Source organism: Varanus komodoensis, unplaced genomic scaffold (assembly GCF_004798865.1).
Source record: "Varanus komodoensis strain SLA01 unplaced genomic scaffold, ASM479886v1 scaffold1, whole genome shotgun sequence".
NCBI classification, from domain to species: domain Eukaryota; kingdom Metazoa; phylum Chordata; class Lepidosauria; order Squamata; family Varanidae; genus Varanus; species Varanus komodoensis.
The window spans coordinates 105,435,012-105,454,681 of NW_025335268.1; the positions used below are offsets into that span (position 1 = coordinate 105,435,012).

Here is a 19,670-nt window from a genome sequence, read left to right on the forward strand (position 1 = left end):
TTGGGAAACCTGACATGCTTTTATCTCACATTGAAAATGTGAGATTTTATAGCTATCTTATTGGTAACATTTAGCTAACCTTTGCTCAACAGTAATGATGTGGCTAATTCAGCTCCACCATGAATGATTAGTAATGCTGGAGATTTACTATATATTGAGAGCAATGTAACTTAAAATAGCTACATCATTTTGACAAGCAATCCTTATAAACTGTTTCATTGGTCAGACACATTGTTTCCTGGAAATTAAAATTTAAGTGTACAAGCATGGGACTGATCAGAGTACAAGGAAATTAGGATCACTTTATTATGTAGTTTGGCTATATAGAAATGTTTATATATAAAATGACTCTAATTAATAAGCCAGATTCTGATGAAACATTTAATAACATATAACTGAAAACAGTCAAAATAATTATATCAGTGCATTTATCTGAATAAGTACAGTTGGGAATTTCTCCTTTTAAGGTCCTGTTCAGTTATTCATCTTCCAAAATGTGACATGAAAAACCACTTCTGAAGTGACAGTGAATGTACATGTGAAATCACTTCAGAAAGGTATGAAGTGGTGCATCAGGAAAGGTGCATTCAGGTAGGGGTCTCAGACCAAATGAACTGGCCTAGGAACTGTTGTCTTGATTAAGGCTCCATCTCTTGGGCCTAGCCATTCTTCTGTTGTTTGGTTTCCAGCCCCCATGACAAGGCTAATGTATCATTTTCTATTGTTATAGGTTATACTGGAAAATGCTGAAACATGCAAGTGTTCTAGGAAGCGTTCTAACAGGTGTTCTAGCCATTGCAAACAAGTGCTGTACCTGTATAAGAATTAAAAGAAAATAAAGGTGGTGAGGGGGGGAATTGTGTATGAAGGGCAAAAAACAAAATCTGCATATTTGAATCAAATGGGTAAATAGGCACTGCCATCTCCATTAATTAATTGCATAGCTGCCAAAAGTAGTAATAGGGGGTGGGAACTTAAATTTGGATGTCTCTGAATATTTACCCATTTTCTGAACCTCCTGTCAAAAGTATTCATTAGCTGATTTTCACATGCTTTTCTCATTTCCAAGGTGCAGTTCTAAATGTTCTGAAAGAACAGAATGTTCTTTTAAACAATAATGTTCAGAAATAAAATAGTGACTTTTATAGGCATTTAGCAAGAGAACACATAATTTATGAGAGCAAGTCATGGAGTGCTGTTGTGATGTTCCAAGCTTCAGGCCTCACATGCAATTATTATGCAAATATTATTGCTACAACAAATGACCTTTGTCATGAATTCCTTTAGAACAGATCAAGGTTACTGAACATGGCGGGAGTTAATGCACACACAGAGACAGGTCTCTGTAACAGTGCTACACAAGGTACCTGTGAACAAATTGACTGAGTATGACTTCTGAATTATATCTGAAGTTTACGTTGACATTACATTATAAAGTCAGATGTTTAACTGATTTTTTTTACATTGATGATATTTTCTGCACAACATGTGGCAGTAACGATGCAGCATCTCTTCAAGTAACTGTGCAAATTGTGATTGTGTCCAGCTTTTACATTCTGCCTGTCATGAGGATAGTGTCACAATGTTTGGAGATGCACAGTATACCTGTCAGAGTTTGTTCTAGTTCAGTGATGCATGCTGTTTTGAGGGACACACAACCTTCCCACACTCCTAACAGTGCAAATTCAGATCTGTTAAGATGGTATTTAACAATTATCTTTTGTGCCTGATCAGCATACATCTATGATACCAGTTTATTGGCTAATTGCCAGATTTTAATTCAGTTTTTCTTTGTGCATTTAGAATCATTATGTGAACCTGTATTTAGTGAGGGTTTAAATAATTTAAAGATCTTTATGGTAAAAAGATTCCCTAGAATAAATGATGCTATAGAAAAATCTTAAATAAGGGAGTACATTTCTGTTTGCAGAGTGAATTGATCTAATTCTCCGAAGCAAAGTTGTTCTTGTACCCCCACCCACTGTTTTGATGCTATGGATTCCCATAGCATTACGATTTGTCATTTGCCTAAAATATCTGAAGTCAGATATAAACTTAATGAGGACCATTATAAAATCATACAGATAGAAGGACCAAAGGACAAACTGGCTGGGATCCTCCAATGAATTGGGGGTATGTATATACAAAAATAGCACTGAACAAGTAGAGAGGACCTGCTGTCCAGGTAGGTCTTAACATGATAAACAATTTGATTCATATAGGTATATGTATATGACACACAGTGCAGAGAGGGACACTCCACGCCCCCACCCCAGATTGCTAGCTACGGGTGTCAGTGTTTAAATATACCATACATCTTGAAATACAACCCTCCTTCTTCTGGATTTCCTTCAATATGCAAATAAAGTTTTAGCATTTCTGGAGTTTCTAATATGTTCTGTAAAATATTTCTTATAATATAAGGCCTCACTACTTTACTTATAGTTCTTTATCTTCATAGCACTATATAGTTCAAAGCTCACCACCTAAAAAAAAATACAATCCTCTAATCCTGTATGCTGCACTTGTAAAATGGTTTTTAAATCATGCGACAGGAAGTGTGCTCTTTTTATATTATCTGATCAAAGCACAAAGTATTCATAAAGATCAATGTTTATATAAAATCATACATTCAATTCAAAATATATTTTGATATCAATAATCACATAGTCAATCAAGAAGCGAATTCTAATCAAAACCATTTTATCCTGCCATTTTTTTCTTTTGCAGAAATATATATGACAAAGCAGGTAACTTGCTCACAGTTACTGTTCAAAACCTGTAATACTTTCTTATTTAAAATGCATATTTCTTCACATAGTACAGAGTTAAGGAAGAAGTGGTATGATTACCAACTCAGGGAATTGGACACATTTATGGAAAGTGAGGCTCTCTGTGGTAGTTATGAATCTGCGTTCACACTCTGAAGTATAATTTATGGCAGTACTGGTAGAGTTTGATACCCTGCTTATTAAATGTGGATTGGCCACAATAGAAACAGGAAGCTAGCCATAGGCACCTCTCTGATCCTGCTCAGAGGTGTAGAGGAAGTTCTATAATGACAAAAATATGTACCTTCCACAATATTTGTTCATTCATTCATTTATCTATTTGTGATCCTTTACACCACCCAATAGCACACGATCTTCAAGTTGGTAGCAACATTTTAGCAAAAGGAAATGTTCTTCTTATTTCTGATTACCTTTATTGATAGTTTTCTATTCTGCAGTGTTTGTTGTTGCAATAGCTATAACCATTTAGTGGGTGACATTGACAATAGCTAGATTTGAGTGGTCAAGCATTATATGATATACCTGTCTTAAACTTCCCAGTTCCAACGACCCAACAAAGAACAATTTGAATAATATTTTGTCATGCCTAAATTTTGTCCACAGGCACATACAGCAAATAAAATTATATATAACAAATTGTATCTTTTGTTCAGGTTTTTTTTTTTTTTTTTGAGGGGATGGGGCAGAGCATGGAAGAGCTGAAATGAATTTTAAAATGAATTACTGATACATAGATAGTCACCCCAGTAACTTTTTCTTGACTAAGAAAAAGCATAATATACTTTACATACAAAATAAATAATTAAATAAGTATTGGCATATAATGCTTCTGGGTACGTATTACAGTTCTTTTGAAACAGCTAAATATATACAATTCAGATTAGTGTATGCATACCCAAATTGGATTCTACATGAAAATGATTTGTAATAAATGTTTTATTATGGATGCATATATTTTAAACATTTCTATGCAGTTGCTTCATCGCCAATGGCAATGCTAGAGCACTGTACATAAAATTATATACAGACAAATAAAAATAGTAAATTAAAATTATAAAAAAGATAACCACAGTAAGATTAAACTGAGGAATGAAAAAGGAAAGGCAGCAAACACATAACCAATCTAAAATCAGTTTTGATATAAATTGCACATAAATTAAATATGCAATTTTAAAATTTAAAATTTCAAAAATTTTCCTCAAAATGCCTTGGAAACCAGGCATGTTTTCATTGGACCCCAAATTATACAGCTCAAGTTATCTAATAAGGCTTACTGCTGATACATCTCTCTGTATAATTATATTGTGATAAGCACATAAATCACTATTTAAGATTCCCACTCCATTTGCTTTCTATATATTTGGCATAATGGGACTTATGTAGTTCTCACTGGAAGTGCTGCCTTATGCTTGTGTTGTAACACTTCAGGTCACCCGTGGAGTATTGTGTGGGTTGTTCCACATAGAAAACCAGAATTCGTGAAGAAGGATTGTAGCTTAGACTTTTTTTTCCTGAAATGTTAATTGTCATTGTGTGGATGTATACACGTCTTTGTGAGCATAGCAGCTTGGTAGCCCCCAACTGCATTTTCACTGGGAAAGGTTAGGCCTAGGTTTACCATCTTTGCCTCAAATTACTGCATTGTACTAAAGTACATTTATGGTGTGCTTTGACCTCTTGGTCCTTGAGCTTTGCAGTTAAATAGCACATTCCCCATGCTTTACCTGTCTTATAATATTTTTTAAATCTGGCATGTATCCATTCCCAAATGAAGCTGCCTATGTGTAGCTCTTTTTTCCACTGAGTAAGTAAAACTGTGGGAAGATCTATATCATGGATTTCTCTAACTATCTGGAAATAATTTGTAATTCTATCTGCTGAATGGCAATACATTTTTCAGGCTGTTATTGACTTTTTCTATAGTAACTTTTGACATGATTGTAGCTATTCATATAGTTTTGCCTCCCTTATTACACCCTTCTGAAACATGGTCAGCTTTTAGATGTAGTGAATTTCTTTAATCTATAGATAATGAAGAAGCTATATAAAAATTAGCAACAGGTTGCATGAATCAATTGATCCTATCAGTGGCTGTTAAGGTAAGAGTCTAACTGGTTCATTTTTAATAGTGGTCTGCCATAAAAGCTTGCCATACAGTGAAAATTAAAGGGACTAAGCTATAATTCCTATTTTTAGCATTCATAACAGCCTAGACCTTTGAGTACCTGCAGATTACAGCTGAAATTGTAGCAATCAAGATTGCTAAAGCATTTATTGTTTCGTCATCAATTAATGTGGCCTTACATACAGCTGTTCTCCCTGCTCAAAGGATTATTAAAGCAAGAATAGATAGTCAGATGCTCTAAAAGTGACTGTCAGATTCAGTTTAGGACCAGTGCTTGAATGCCTATAATCTCTGGGAAAGTTTAAGAAGACACTGACTTCCCCTGCCCAAATTTTGTTTGTCATGGTCTCTTGGTCAGAGTGTAATGGTTATAAAAGCTGTGGTCTGTAATGCTCTTGGACAAAAGTTTATTATTACTGTATATCCAAATAGCCCAAATATGTCATAGACAATTCATGATTATTACTGAAACATTGCATTAATGTTGGCAGTTACTTTGAAAAATGATTTGTATATAATCATTTCATTTACTATCACTTAAAGGTCTGTACTGTGAAGAGACATGACCTGACAAATTTGTATATTCTGTCATAAATGATGGGAATTATCCTGGAGACTTTCAGGTCACTCATCTTTTGTGTGAAATTATTGTATGGCAATGTTCATTAATAAAGGTCGTCTGTAGACCTCTGTCCTAGGGTTTTTAAATATTTATTTATTTTTGCGCCAGCATGAATCCTTTTGATACTTGCAGCTTAACAGATTTGGTTAAACGTACGTAAAATGCATTTCATGGTTATAATGAATGTTCAAGATAACATTCAAGGCATATTATTTAATCGTCACTTACCTCAGAATAAGAGAAATAGGAAGGACCACAGGACTCAGCTAGCTCAACTTTCTGTAAGAGCAACAAGATTTCTTTAGATCAAATATGTTACAAACGTTCATCTTTTTCTTGTTAAAGTGAGTGCAGGCTAGCAAGGGTTGCTAAAAGCAATAAAAAAGCTTTTTTTCACATATGTGCACAATAAAGGCAGAGGAAAAAATGGTGGTTCAGCTCCTTAGTGAGGAGGGCAAATTCATAACAGATGACCAAGTAAAGGTCAAAGTGCTTAGCTCCTACTTTGGCTCAGGCTTTCCCTAAAGCAGGTCTATGACCCCACTGACAGAAATGAAGTACAGAGTGGATATTGAAGCTTGAATTGAATAAACAGATGGTCAAGGGGTACTTAATTTCTTTGATGTGTTCAAACCTCCAGGGGCTGATGAACTGCATCCTAGAGTAATAAAGGAACTGGCAGAGAACTCTCAGAACCACTGACTACCACTTATCTTTGAGGACAGGTGAAGTGCTAGACAAGTGGAGGAGTGCTAAGGTTGTCCCCATCTTCAAAAAGGACAGAAAGGAGAATCTGGAGAACTGCAAGCCAGTTAGCAGATAATAAACAAGTCGGTCTGTAAGCCCCTTGAAGACAGTGGAGTAATTACTAGAAGCCAGCATGGATTTACTTACTTGTTTATTAGACATATCCTGCCCTTTTCTTAGAACAAACTCAAAGCTGCTTACATTATTCTCTTCCTCCTCTCTCAATCTTATCTCCACAACAACAACTCTGTGAGGGTTGAAGAACAAATCTTGCCAGTTTAATCTGATCTCATTATTTTGATCTGGTCACCTTCTTTGTGGACTGTGGAAATGCTGTGGACATAATATAGCATGGCAAAGTGTCCCATGACATTCTGATTAGCAAACTAGCTAAAATGAGCTAGATGGAACAACTATCAGGTGGGTCCACAGATGGTTACAGAATTAGTCTCAAAGAGTGCTTCTCAACAGGACCTTCTCAGTCCGGGGAGAGGTAGTGAGTAGTATACTGTAGACTTATTCCTGTGTTCAGTATTCTCCAATATTTCTGTTAATGACTTGGATGAGAGGGTACAAGGAATTTTGATCAAATTTGCAAATTGCACAAGATTGAGTGGCACAGTGAATACCCTGAATGACAGGGTGGGGGATATCAAAGTGATCTTGATAGACTGGAGTGCTGAGATGAATGCAAGAGAATGTAATTTAATAGGGAGAAATGCCAAGTTCTGCAACTAAGAAAAGGGAACAAAATGCATCGCTATAAGATGGGAGATACTTGGCACAAAATACTACAAGCAAGAAGGATCTTGGAATTGTTGTAGAACATTTATTGAATATGAGCCAACAAGGTGATATGGTTGCAAAAATAGCAAATGCTCTATTGAACTACATTAGTAGAAATATTGCTTCCAAATGTAGAGTACATCAGTTAGATGCCACCTTGAGCATTATACCCAGTTCTGGGCACCACACGTCAAGGAAAGTGCAGATAAACTGGAAAAAGTTCAGTGGAGGGCAACAAAAATGATCAGGGGAATGGAAACAAAGTGCTATGAAAAGAGACTGAAAGAACTGGGCATGTGTCGACTGAGATAGGATAGGATACTTAAAGGATATCACACAAAGGAAGTCCAGGATTTATTCTCGGCCATCCCAGAGTACAGGGCATGGAATAATGTGCTTCAGTTACAGGAAGCTAGATTCTGACTGGACATCAGGAAAACCTTCCTGACTGTTACAGAAGCATGGTAGTGGAATTAATGACCTAGGGAGGTCTTGGGCTGTCCCACACTGGAGGCATTCCAGAGGCGGTTGAACAGCCATCTGTCAGGCTGTTCAACATTGGGTCCTACATTGAGCAGGGACTGAGACTCGGTGGCCTTACAGGTTTGGTTATGTGAAAAATAACTAGGGATGTAGATTCTGTTGCTTCTTTTTTTGCAACCTATTTCTTTGCTCAGCTGTTTTACCTTGTTTCAAAGTATTTAATTTTGCATCTCAACTGAGCAATGGAATATTTCCATCACAAGTTTAAACTGATCTGTGTGTATACAATTCCTTGTACCAGTAAATTATAGGAACATAAGAAGAACCATTGCTAGATCAAACCAAGGGAACATCTTGTCCAACATTCTGTTCACGCAGTAGCCAACTAGCTGCTCACAAGCAGGAAACTCAACTGGATGCATGCCTGTTAGTTTGGAAGTAAAATTGGACCACACAGAAATAATGTAATTGTTTCTACATACTCAGGGCACTCTTTTATATGCAGAATTATGCTTGCAAATGAAAACTTGCTTTGCAAGTGAGAATTCAGTATGTTGATTTGCTAGAATAAATCTGTAAATGGGTTATAATCACACCCAGCACCATAAGATTTCATTCTAAATTTTTATTCTTGAAATTTACTGTATGTGTGGAAACATAAAACATTGAAAATGTATGTAGACTTAAAGAGGTGAGTATTCTCTAGTTGTAAAGCACCTCAGGATCAGAATATCTTATGACTGTCCTTTCTTGACAAAATCAGCTCTTTGTTTATTGCAGAAACTCCTCTGACATTTTAAGTCAACACATGCCTAATCATGATAGCCTGTGTTCAAATGGAACAAACTTCAGTTACAAAGTTCAGTAAGCAACAGTGATATTTTCCCTCCTGTACAAACCTGTGGAAATGCCTCCAAGCTATCTTCTTATAATCTGAAATCACAGAAAAAGAGTAGACAACTCTGTGGCACTGCATAACAGTTTGAGGTTTGAACAGAAGTAAGAAATTCTGAAAACCAATTTCATAAACTCGCCTATTTATTCATTGCATCGTTTAATGCAATCTGTTACTTTGGTAGTTTCACTTTGTTAGATGTTTTCATAAAGACAGCTGCAATCGCAGGACTATTTTACTGTTGTATTGTTCTGGATGCAGCAAAACAATGAAAGACATTTAATAAGGTGGAACTGATTGGGTCGGACATTTGTATACCTCTGTGGGTATTGTTTAATTATCCATGAGATTGAGTTGTTAAATAAGCAGACTGATATAAACTGAGTAACATAAAATGCAAAGTAATAAGAGACTGCAAAAAAAAATGGCTTTAGTGTTTGGCTCTTAATTACATGTGCTTCAGGAAACAGTATTTGAAAGCATTAATTTCATTTCTGTTTTGTAGGAAAACCCAGTAAGTCTTGTTTATCAACACCAAAATATCAGGTTTCTCTCTGGTAGTTTAAATTCACAGCCTGTTACAAAAGCAAAATTTTATAAATTATACAGTATCTGTTGGGGTGTAGCTGGCAGTCATTAATTCCCAGCATGTCTCTTCCCTGCAGCGAAGTTTCTTTATACAAGGATGTATATTCTGCTTTCCCTCCTCTAACCTAGAGATGCCCAAATGATAACACACAATCATGTTTTTTCCTCCTCCCTCCCAATCATTTTTCTTCTGCCTCATTTCTTTTTCGATTATAAGCCTGAGGGCAATGTCTCTCTAAATACTGATGCTTTTAAGCCATTCTGGAACCTTTTTTGAATGAAGCGTGGCATAGATATGCTTTGAATAAATAAAATAAATATGACAATCAATTATACCAAAACAAACCATCAAATACAATTTGAGCCACTATATTGGCTTTGCTATACTTTTCTTTGAAATGGCTACAGATATAATTTTACCTTGTTGGGACTATTTTAACTTGCATATAAGCACTGCCTGCGGGACTTTAAAGTGGCTATAAGGCTTCCTAGAAGGCTTCCTTTGATTGTTTGGCTTGGAATAAGTTTGAGCCTTTAAATAAAGGCAAATTAATTGTTCTTCAAAACAAGTGAAACTTTGCATTGTGACTCTCACTTACTGTAACTGTAGGAAATGGAAGGCAGTTCCGTGTTTAGATTAAGTACCCTTGCATTTGGATCCACAGTCAAATTTAATGTTTGAATCTGCAGGGCTTTTCTCTTGAGCTCCAGTAACTCCAGAGGTAATTTTCAGAAGTTGTGCTCTTATAAAAGTAGTGAGGGAATTAAAAGGAGTAATACAGATTGCATTGTGCAGACCCAAGAAACTATCAATTGTGGGTGCACTCTCTATCCAAAAACACAATTCTTGAACTACTTATTCTTTCTACACTAAGTTGTAGTTTACAATGTTGTAAGTTGCTTGGAGCAGGAGTAGGACTACTACTGTGTAGAACTGAAAATTTTCCAGTGTAGTTGGATTGGTTCCCTCTGCAGGAGCTCTTTATAATGGTGGTAATGGAGTAATGTTAATGTTAAAGTTAATGGTGCTTTGTTTGTAAGAAATGTTTGGTAAGATTTAATATTAGCAATATTGACATTTCAATCCACCCAAGAACTAATATTCTCTGGAAATATTGCAAACCGCTGACAATTGTTTTGAGGAAGAATACAGGGTAATGGCTGGATTGTTCTGTGCCTGTGGAACAAATCCTTTGACAGTTTCTATCATGGGATGAACTTCAGTGTGTGGAGCATGAAGCTCACATGGACCTTTTCGAATAAATGCCTCAGTCCTATAGGAAAGGATACTAAAATTAGATGCCCATGACTTGTCAATTATTGCAGCACTTCTGCACTGGCTAGAACACTGGAAGCAGGAAAAATCAGGTAGAGCATGAGGGCTTTGTTTGTGTTTTATATATATGTTATCCACATTTTGTTATAACCTTATATGTTGAAATGATATAATTTCAGTAGTTTAAAATGAACATACATCGAATATTCACATTTGGAATATCCCAGAGTGGCCTCTACCCTGCAGACCCCCCACCCCACCCCCGCCACTGCCTGTGGCCCTTGTTATTTCAAACAAAAATATGCCAGATTTTATTTCAATCACTGTATATAATTCTGCTTCTGCAGCTATAGATGCTTCAGAAGTTGCTCCACTTCATCTCCCTGCATGATCAAGCTTTGCTCTTTCAAACTCTACCCATCAACCAAATGGTTATTTCCTGCAAATAAATCACCCCTTACTCTCAGGCAGGAATGACATATATATGAGTAGGGGCAAATATAAAACTCTACCTGGGAATGCAAAAACCAGCCAGATGGTACAGGAAAGATAATTTAGACATAAAGCTTTCCATGTGAGTTGCTAAGCAAGCTACAGTAGGATGAAGAATAGTGTCAGTTGGAACTGACCCCAAATAGTATGCAGGAAAAAGAAATTAAGGAAGAGAAATCTTGATTTTTTTGGTAACAAAATGTTCTCTGTTTGATTATTTATCACTGATCATTCCTGATAGAATTCAGATATCACATCCCTGATCCACCAAACGAACACGCTGTGCTATCACACACTTCTTTGTCTTTCCCATTGTTCCCTCATATGCTTGCATTGATAGAATACTTCACAGCTTGCTATTATGTTCAAATGAACCAAGATTGTTCGGGGAGGCTCACCCAAGTTGATTTGGTGGTAAAGAATTACTGTTGCTATTGATTGCAGTTTACCAAAGTGCTCAGGGCTACATAATAAAAAGCATTTATTTATTTTTATATTTATATCTTACCTTTCTTCCACTTGTAGAATTCAAGATGCCTACATGTTCCCAGGTGATCTTCCCTCCAAGCTTAGGCCAACTCCAGACCTGCTTAGTTTCAACATGGTGGTTGCCTTATATGCCTTCAGACCATACTCTGGGTGCATTAAAAATAAACCAATGATAAAACCATTGAACAGCAACAATTATAATTATGTTGTAGTTCCAGTTCTGTGGAACTTCTATCTCTGAAGGGCAGGCAGGCAGGCAGGCACATCAGGAGATTTCACATGGCATGTTAACTCACCCCCATGCAATGTGGGTAACATTCCCCTGTGCATGACAGATGATCAAGCACAGTGGGGTTGTCCAGCCCCCTCAGTCTCTCCACCCCCTCTTAATTTTCCTGCAGTATCCCAGCAGACATTGCATGAGTACTGAAAGGAGCACGGAGAGCTCTTTCAGCTGCTTCCCTGAAACACACAAAGCAGTTACTCTCTCCCATCATTGGTAGGAGTGCTGGGCACAGAACCTGAAGGGGCGTGCCACAGCTGATGAGCAGACAAGGGTTGGTGGTGAGCAGACAACGGCACAGGTGTTTCCACAGCAGCAGGCAGAAGGCAGGGGTGCATTCAATTATTATTTATTTTTTATTATTATTATAACATTTCTATTATAACATTTCTATGCCGCCCCTTGCCGAAACCTCAGGGCGGCTTACAACAGGATAAAATACATTGAAATACAATAGTACATAATAAATTACCATTAAATATAAAAATACAAAAAATACATTGATTTACAAATACAAAATTAAAATTATCAGTATAAAATAAAAATATAGGAGGAGAAAGAGAAGGAAGAAGAAGTTGCCCAGGCCAGATCATATGTTTTAACAATTGAAATGATGTTTAAATAAAAAGGTCTTTACCTGGCCCAGCTGAGCATGCTGCCCTGACCTGTAGTCCCCCCACCCCCCTCAGATGGGGCTTGGGAAGATGACGCAGTCAGGCACCAGTGCTGCCACCTGCACTGTGGACCTCCTCCTTCAAAAGGAGAAAGTGTGTGGGACAGGCAATAAGAAGGGACATCTCCTGCCCTCTTTCCCCCTTTGCACCCTGAGCAGAAGTGGGAAGGGGGCTGGGGGTGACATGCATCTCTGTTTGCCTTCCTCTTAAACAGAGCATCCCAATCATGCTCGCTACCACCCCAGCAGTGACAGTGGGTGGGATCTAGCTTCTTGGTCTCATTCCTAGTAAGGAAGCAGGTGGTTGCAAGGAAATGGGTGGTTCTTCCAGAGCGTGCGTCCTGGAGAGAAGGTGTGCTATGAATCTTGGCAGCAGTTCTGCTTTGCCTCCCACATCAGCTGCAGTCCAGGAAAAACCAGTGATAGCTGCACTTTGCCTACTTTCATTCACTAGAGCCTCTTGGCCAGAGTGGCAGTGGCTTTTTGCCTCTCGGGCCATGGAGCGCTTTTATTTTTTGGCTTGATTGTGCTTTGGCATGTCATCCTGATTCAAGCAACATGTGAAATCATGGCAAACTATTTTAACCCTACAATGAACCATGTGTAAGTGGGGTGGTTCATAAGCAGGCCAGGGTGGCTTATAGGCCATCACATTGGAACATTGCTGGGTTTGGATGACATGTAAACCCAGCATGGCCTACAAGAAAAATATAAACATTGTACAGCTATGTAATACAAGACTTAGCAATCAGATGCAGCGTAACGTAAGTAATTAAAAACTTCATTAAAAAGCCATTCATCTGACACTAACACAGCTATTCAAACCTGGTTTAGGATAGCAGAAGTGAAAGATATTTTTATATATAATATCCATATGTGTCTTTGCCTCTTAGAGACAAAATTCTTTCACTGCATAGACTACCATAGACACATCTATGTTTTTCCCGAAGAGATTGAGCAAATCGCGGTGCTTTCTTGCTGAAAAGGGAAGTCACGATGCTGAGTACAGAACTGTGTACCCTACTGATGTACATTTCCTGAAATAAGAAAGCAGGGGAAAATGCTGTTTCTGTTTAATGTAGTTTGATGTCTTTAATATCATACACAGCATGTGATTTAAAAAGTTCTTCCTTATTAACCATCATGGATGGGACTCATCTCTAGATAAACTAGATCCCTTTGTAATGGTTGATCATATTTCGACTAGTCTATAGATTTGACACAACTCTGGGGAGTATAGAACAGTATTATATGGTAGGTTGTTTTATCAACTGATACTCTATATTTTATTTTATAACTGCCTGTTAATAATAGGCCCTGAGGCTGAAAATCTCTGTTACAGTCATTGTGCAGCAAATCTTGAAAACTGCTTCCTGCATGTAATCATTTAGTAGTGCTCAGACACAATTTACAGATCTTATTTTATAAGGCAATTTTTCTACAGTCCTCATACATTGAACTGGACACTATCATAATTTTGCCTAGTTAGCTTTCCCTTGGCCTTGTTACCGAGAACACTGTGTCCAAGTCTTCCAAAAAATGCTATGGCTATAGAATGGGTATACATCATTTGATGAAGATATTTAAGACATTGGCTTCTTTGCCACAGATATAATGGGTTTTCAATGTGAAGTGCTGTAGTGCAGTGCTAAGAGAATAAGCTATATATCAGGAAATAGCCTGGCTCAAAATCTTGCTGCTGCCATGAACTCACTAGGGCTACATAGCTCAGATTGAAGTCCTAGTTGCAGCCTCAGAAAAGCTCTGGGAGATTGGAGTGGAGACTTGGACTGCAAAGGACTGTCCCTCTGCCCCTTGCAGCCCGTCTGGCTGGGCTCCAAAGGCAGAACTTTGTCTTCAGAAGACTTCCCCACAACTGCTATCCATGCAATTGTGTGAATGGCATGGGAGGACCATGCCTCATCAAGGGTGGGGCTATGTGACCAGCCATACAGCCCCTTTCCACAGATGTTATCACTTTATGCAAACATTATATGGTGAGGGCTACTGTTCCTAATGGTTCCGAAATGTGCTTCTGGTGACTAAGCAATACTAACATCTATTGAGTGAGAGTAGCAATTTTGGCTCTGTCAGCTTAGCAGCCTCATATTGTATCTGTCCCCTGTACATCACTCTTGCTACAGCTATCTTTTTGAGACAAGACTTTCATAGATCTTCTGGAGTTTCCACTACCATGTCTCTTGTCATCTGTTCGGTCTGATCAACCTTTACTACATTAATCTGTATTGACTAATCGACAGAGTAAGTGCTCTGAACTTCAGCTGTTAAACAACTAAACTGTCAATTGAATTTTGCTTTCCATTGGACAATTTTTGTCACCAACACAATAAACAAGAGAGAAATACACCAGCATGTTCAAAATGACATGAACAACCTGTCATATATTCATCCAGTTGCTACCCACAACATGCATGCACATGGGTGGGAGGGAGAGAGGAGGGAAGGGGAAGAAGAATGTTTGTGTGTAGGAAACTAAATGCATCACCAGCCATAAGTGTTGTATATATTTTGTAGACTGCACCACTTAAGAATAGAGATACGGGATCAAATGAACAATAACTCGCAACAAATCCTAAACTGGCACTAAGACAGCCAGAACTGTCTCCTTAATATTATCATTTTAGTTGTATTTGTTTATTTCAGAAAATGTCTGTATCAATTTCATTTTTAAAGAAATCCCAAAACGATTCACAGCAAAGTCATGATAAAGCACAATAAAAACAATAAATAAAACACTAATGCAATAATAAAACAATAAAATAAAATATTGCTTTAAAAGAATTGAGGCTAGCTGACATTGCTGGTGGAAAATTCCCAGGCAAATGTATGCTTTAGCTGTCGGCTGAAGCACTCACTAGGAACCTGTCTGATCATAATTTATTTTTATTTTATTTATTAAAACATTTTTATGCCGCCCCATTCGCCGAAGCCTCGGGGCGGCTTACAACAATAAATAAAAGTAATTATAATATAAATTACAATAAATATAAACATTAAAAATCCAAAAAATACAATATAAAATAAGCCGCCCTGGCCAGATAAGATCAAATAATACTAACAGTTAAAATGCCGCTTAATGAGAAGATAATTCCACAGACCCCTCATGCTTTCTTGGTAAGCTGGCACCACCACCTTTCCTAGGCTTCAGTTAACCCCAAGCAGGGGGATAGGTGGAACTACCCCAGTTCACTAGCACAACATACTCAAGGGCAGACTGCAAACTAAGGGTAGTCCCAGCTAATTCTTAGTCCAACTCCTCTTCCTCTTTCAGTACCTCCTTTAGTACTCTGTTAAGCATAGTTTAAGTCTAGTCCAAGCACAGTCCAGGAACCAAGGGGAGAAGAAATTCTATGTCCCAAGCATAAAATAGGAAGAACAATCCATCTAAATAGTCCAATTTTATTAAAGTAAAAGCAAAAATAGGGTAAAGGAAAGTAAGCAGCATGGATGTGTGCTCCAGGCTGGATATTTCCAATGGCGGTCAGCTTGTGCCACAAGAGAGAGAGAGAGAGAGAGAGAGAGAGAGAGAGAGAGAGAGAGAGAGAGAGAGAGAGAGATTGATTCTGAGATTCCTTCTGCCTTTCCATCTCTTCTCCCACTGAGGAGAGAGGATATCTGGGAAAGAAGTTTCCATGGCTGATCTCTAAATTAGCACTTATTTTCAAAGTGTGGAATTACTAAGCCCAAATTATTAGCTTTTGAAGCCATCAATAATGAAGCCTGTTTCATTAAATATTGTACACTTTCTCCTTAATTCACCCACTCTTTATGTAAATGCTTACTTGAACAGTAACTGTGTGATATAATTTAAATTGTGATTAGCTTCATCTCATTTGAGCTGCAGTAGGAACTCACAGTCATATTGTTGTGGGGGGAGGGCAGGCAATAACTGACACAGAAATGCTGTATAAAATATTTATATCATTTTTAGTCCTTCACTGAGTTGTGAATGGAGGCTGGCATAAAAAATAATTATCTTGCAATGAGGTAAAGTGTGAGAATAAAAGGCATGTCCCCAGGGCCCCTGTCAAATAAATTTTAGAGACTACAAGTTTCTACATAACTGTGTTGATTAGATTTTTGATGTTGTACTGTTTTGGGGCAAATATGTAAGACATACATTTAAAGTAATAATAGAAGCTTGACATCTGACATCTCACAATTGATGTTTTCTGCTGCAGAAAGGATGGCAACAATGCAGGGGAATTAGCACAAGAATAGCTATCTATTTCACACACGCACACATGCGCACATATAAAACCAGGTAAAATATAAGCTTATGTAAGATTAGTAACCTAAATATATTCAGAATTGTACTACATCATAATGTCAAAATGTATATTTATGCCTTGCCAAATATACCCTGTCATATTTGAAGAGGCAGAAAGGGCATGGCCCTTGTGGGGACCTGGAAGTACTGCAACTCCCCAATCCCTGGAACTTGCTCACCTTTGACCCAAAAGAGGAGAAGTAGAGGAAGGAGGGATACACAGCTTAGGAGGGACAGAAAGCAAGATAGTCTGTAGGAATGGGATGAAGGGTAAAGACACATATGGATAACATCATATATAAAATATCTTTTACTTCTGTCCTTAGCCAGTTTCAGGGCCACTGTTGAATAGCTGTGTTACGTAGTTTCAAATGAATGGCTTTTTAATAAAAGAGGGAAGTTTGGCAGATGAGCAGAAGGGAAAGAGGTACATAGCCAGAAAGGCAAGGATGGCTGAATTATGAAAAAAGGCAAAGGTATTTGAGGTGAGACTGAGGGAGCTGGATCTTTTTAGCCTGTAGAAGAGGAGACTCCAAGGGGATCTGTTGGCAACATATAAGTACATTAGGGGGTGCCAAACGGAGGTGGATAGAGACCTGTTTTTCCCTGCAGAGGAGGGCAGGATGCGTTCCAATGGAGCAAAGCGCAAGGAACCAAGGTTCAATTTGGATGCCAGGAAGTACTTCCTGACAGTTAGGACCCCTAGGGTATGAAATGGGCTTCCACAGGAGGTGGCTGAAGCCCCATCAATGAGAGTATTCAAGGATAGGCTGGACATGCATATGGTAGGCATGTCATGAGCTGAGCTGGCTGGAGCCCGGGGTCAGACTAGATGGCCTGGGAGACCCCTTCTGACTTGTTCTGTTTCTTCGTTCCTGTTTCTATTTGGAATTCATTTCAAACAGGGCAACACTCAGCATAACTTGGTTTGCCCGTGTTCTCTTACTTCTAAAGAAAATAGCAGACATGGAGGAACCCATTCAGAACTGGGACCACAGGGTAAGGTGAGCTTTTGTTAATCCTTTATTCCCATGCTGTGGTCCCCCTGAAGCACTGGGACAGAAACTGCTGTGCACCAGTGCCAGATTCCCTCCCAAAGTGAACAAGGGGTTCAAATAATCTCCACTTGCATCAGAATCCTGATTGTGATGACCCATGATGTAGTGGTGGAATGAGGCAAGGCTTTCCGCACTTCCAAATAAGATAGGCATAGGAGTCTCCTTGACATGAGATATTCCTTCAGACAATTGGGTCCCAAGACATGTTGCTTTATTGACTATTGTAAACGGCTCTAAGAGGCTAATCTAACTTAAATAGTAGAAGTAGTAATCACCATCATCATTACTGATAATTATATACCATCACCAATGAATATTCACTCATCCCCTCAACATTAGACTGTATACTTTTGGTGATGTTTCCCCATTTCCTCTAATGTTTTAAAGTAACAGTGAGAAAATTGCCTTTGTATTCATTTATGATTGCTTAACCATGGCTACCAGAATCCTAAACTGATCAAGTCTATATTAGACAAATTTTCATTCAAATGTTTTTTTCTAAGAGGCCTATTCATGGTGAAGTTAAATTATTTATCAGACATTAGTTAAGAAGCTGACAGGAATATATTGTATTCTGACACCAAATTACCCCTCACAATTATGAGCATGTTGAGTGTAAGCTAAGACTCTAAATCTTTTAGTAATAATAAAAGATTAAATTGTACTATAAACTGTCATAAAGTCTCAGGACAGAGTGCAAAGGGACTCAAATTATAATGGAAATGGAAGTTGTTCTCTGTTAAAAACAGTCTTGAGGCATAAGTATATGGAAGAGCACAAGCATAAACAGCTTTTACTTATCATATATAAAAGATGGTATTCCATCCTCATTTGGAAGGATTGCTTCAAGATATGAGGTATCTCAGAGAGATCCTAGTTAACCAACATCTGAAATTGTTTGTACAAGCCCCAAATGATAAATATTTCCTCAATATATACTAGTCGCATGTGTGGATATTTATATTTATGTTTAACATTTCAGTCACTTCTTTAACCCAAACCATGTTCTAATAATGATAATATAAGAAAAAGAAGCTCCAGTGCCATTTCTGACCTTTATTCAGTCTCCCATGGTGCCATGTACTTGTTTACTTCTTCATCAGCAGTCCCTCACAAGACATTAGCTGTCAGAAATACTCCTTGACGGTTTATATTTGTTAAACAAGATAGTCCCTACTTTTGAGAATAAGATCATTTAGTATTCACAATGTATACTGGGTTTTACTGCGTTTTCAAAGCATTTCCACTATGTTGTCACACCAGACGTGCATTCATATCCTTCATTTACTGACCAGACAGGGGTAGGATTGCAACTGGATCCCAATAGTATAGTAAAGTTATAAAACAGTGGTGATGAACTTAACAATTCATAAGTTTAAAGTTGAATGTATAAGAATACATTCTTGAGTGTAAATCCAACTCCAGGACAGGATTGGGTTGCTAGTCCATTGATATAACTTCTGCAACTAAGGAACTTCCCTAAAGCAGGCGCAATTGGGGGCTTAGTGGGGAAGCAGCAAAGGGGTCAACTGCTTGGTTAGAATCCTGCCTTCTCCTACCTCATGGCTGTGTATTACCTGAGTGCCATGTAGGCAGTAGAGAGACCAAGTGAAGTGTTAATGGCAGCAATTACCACTAGAAAGTTAGCAGTTTCTTTATTGACTTGCTATCTTTTTGTGACTGCATCCAACACTCTTGTACCTTTCCAGAGAGCTCTCGGTGTAGCAGTAAAGAGCATGGGGTTGCAGGGCTAGAAAAGCTGCCATCTACCATGCAGATTTGAAAGGTATCAGGCCCTGCAAGGCCCAAAAAAGTGGGCACCTACCATTCCTCTGTGATGCCATCAGAACGGTATGTGTCATGGTGTTCATATTGGATCTAGTTTCATGCTACTTTTGTCTTCAAGATGAAGGAACTCATAGTAGAGGTGTAGAGTACATTAGCCATCATGTCAGGCTTCGGGCAAGACTCTGCATCTTGCTCCAGGAGTGTCAGCTGGAGACCATGGGGCAATGCTAATGATTCATTGTTGCTGCTGCTGCCTTTTGCAAAGAGGCCCAACACAATTGT

At 38.1% G+C, this 19,670-nt stretch overlaps 1 protein-coding gene across 4 annotated transcripts in view; it reads left to right on the forward strand.

The window, feature by feature from the left end:
* ATRNL1 (attractin like 1) overlaps window positions 1-19,670 on the forward strand; it is a 619,481-nt gene that overhangs the window by 361,392 nt on the left and 238,419 nt on the right. The window contains exon 27 of one of the 4 annotated variants that reach the window (XM_044439603.1): window positions 19,310-19,639. The exons of the other annotated variants lie outside the window; for them this stretch is intronic. Within the exon in view, the coding sequence (XP_044295538.1) occupies window positions 19,310-19,354 (45 nt within the window). The 3' untranslated portion in view covers window positions 19,355-19,639. Of the gene's footprint in view, window positions 1-19,309; window positions 19,640-19,670 lie in introns of those variants that run through there. 4 annotated transcript variants of the gene reach the window in all.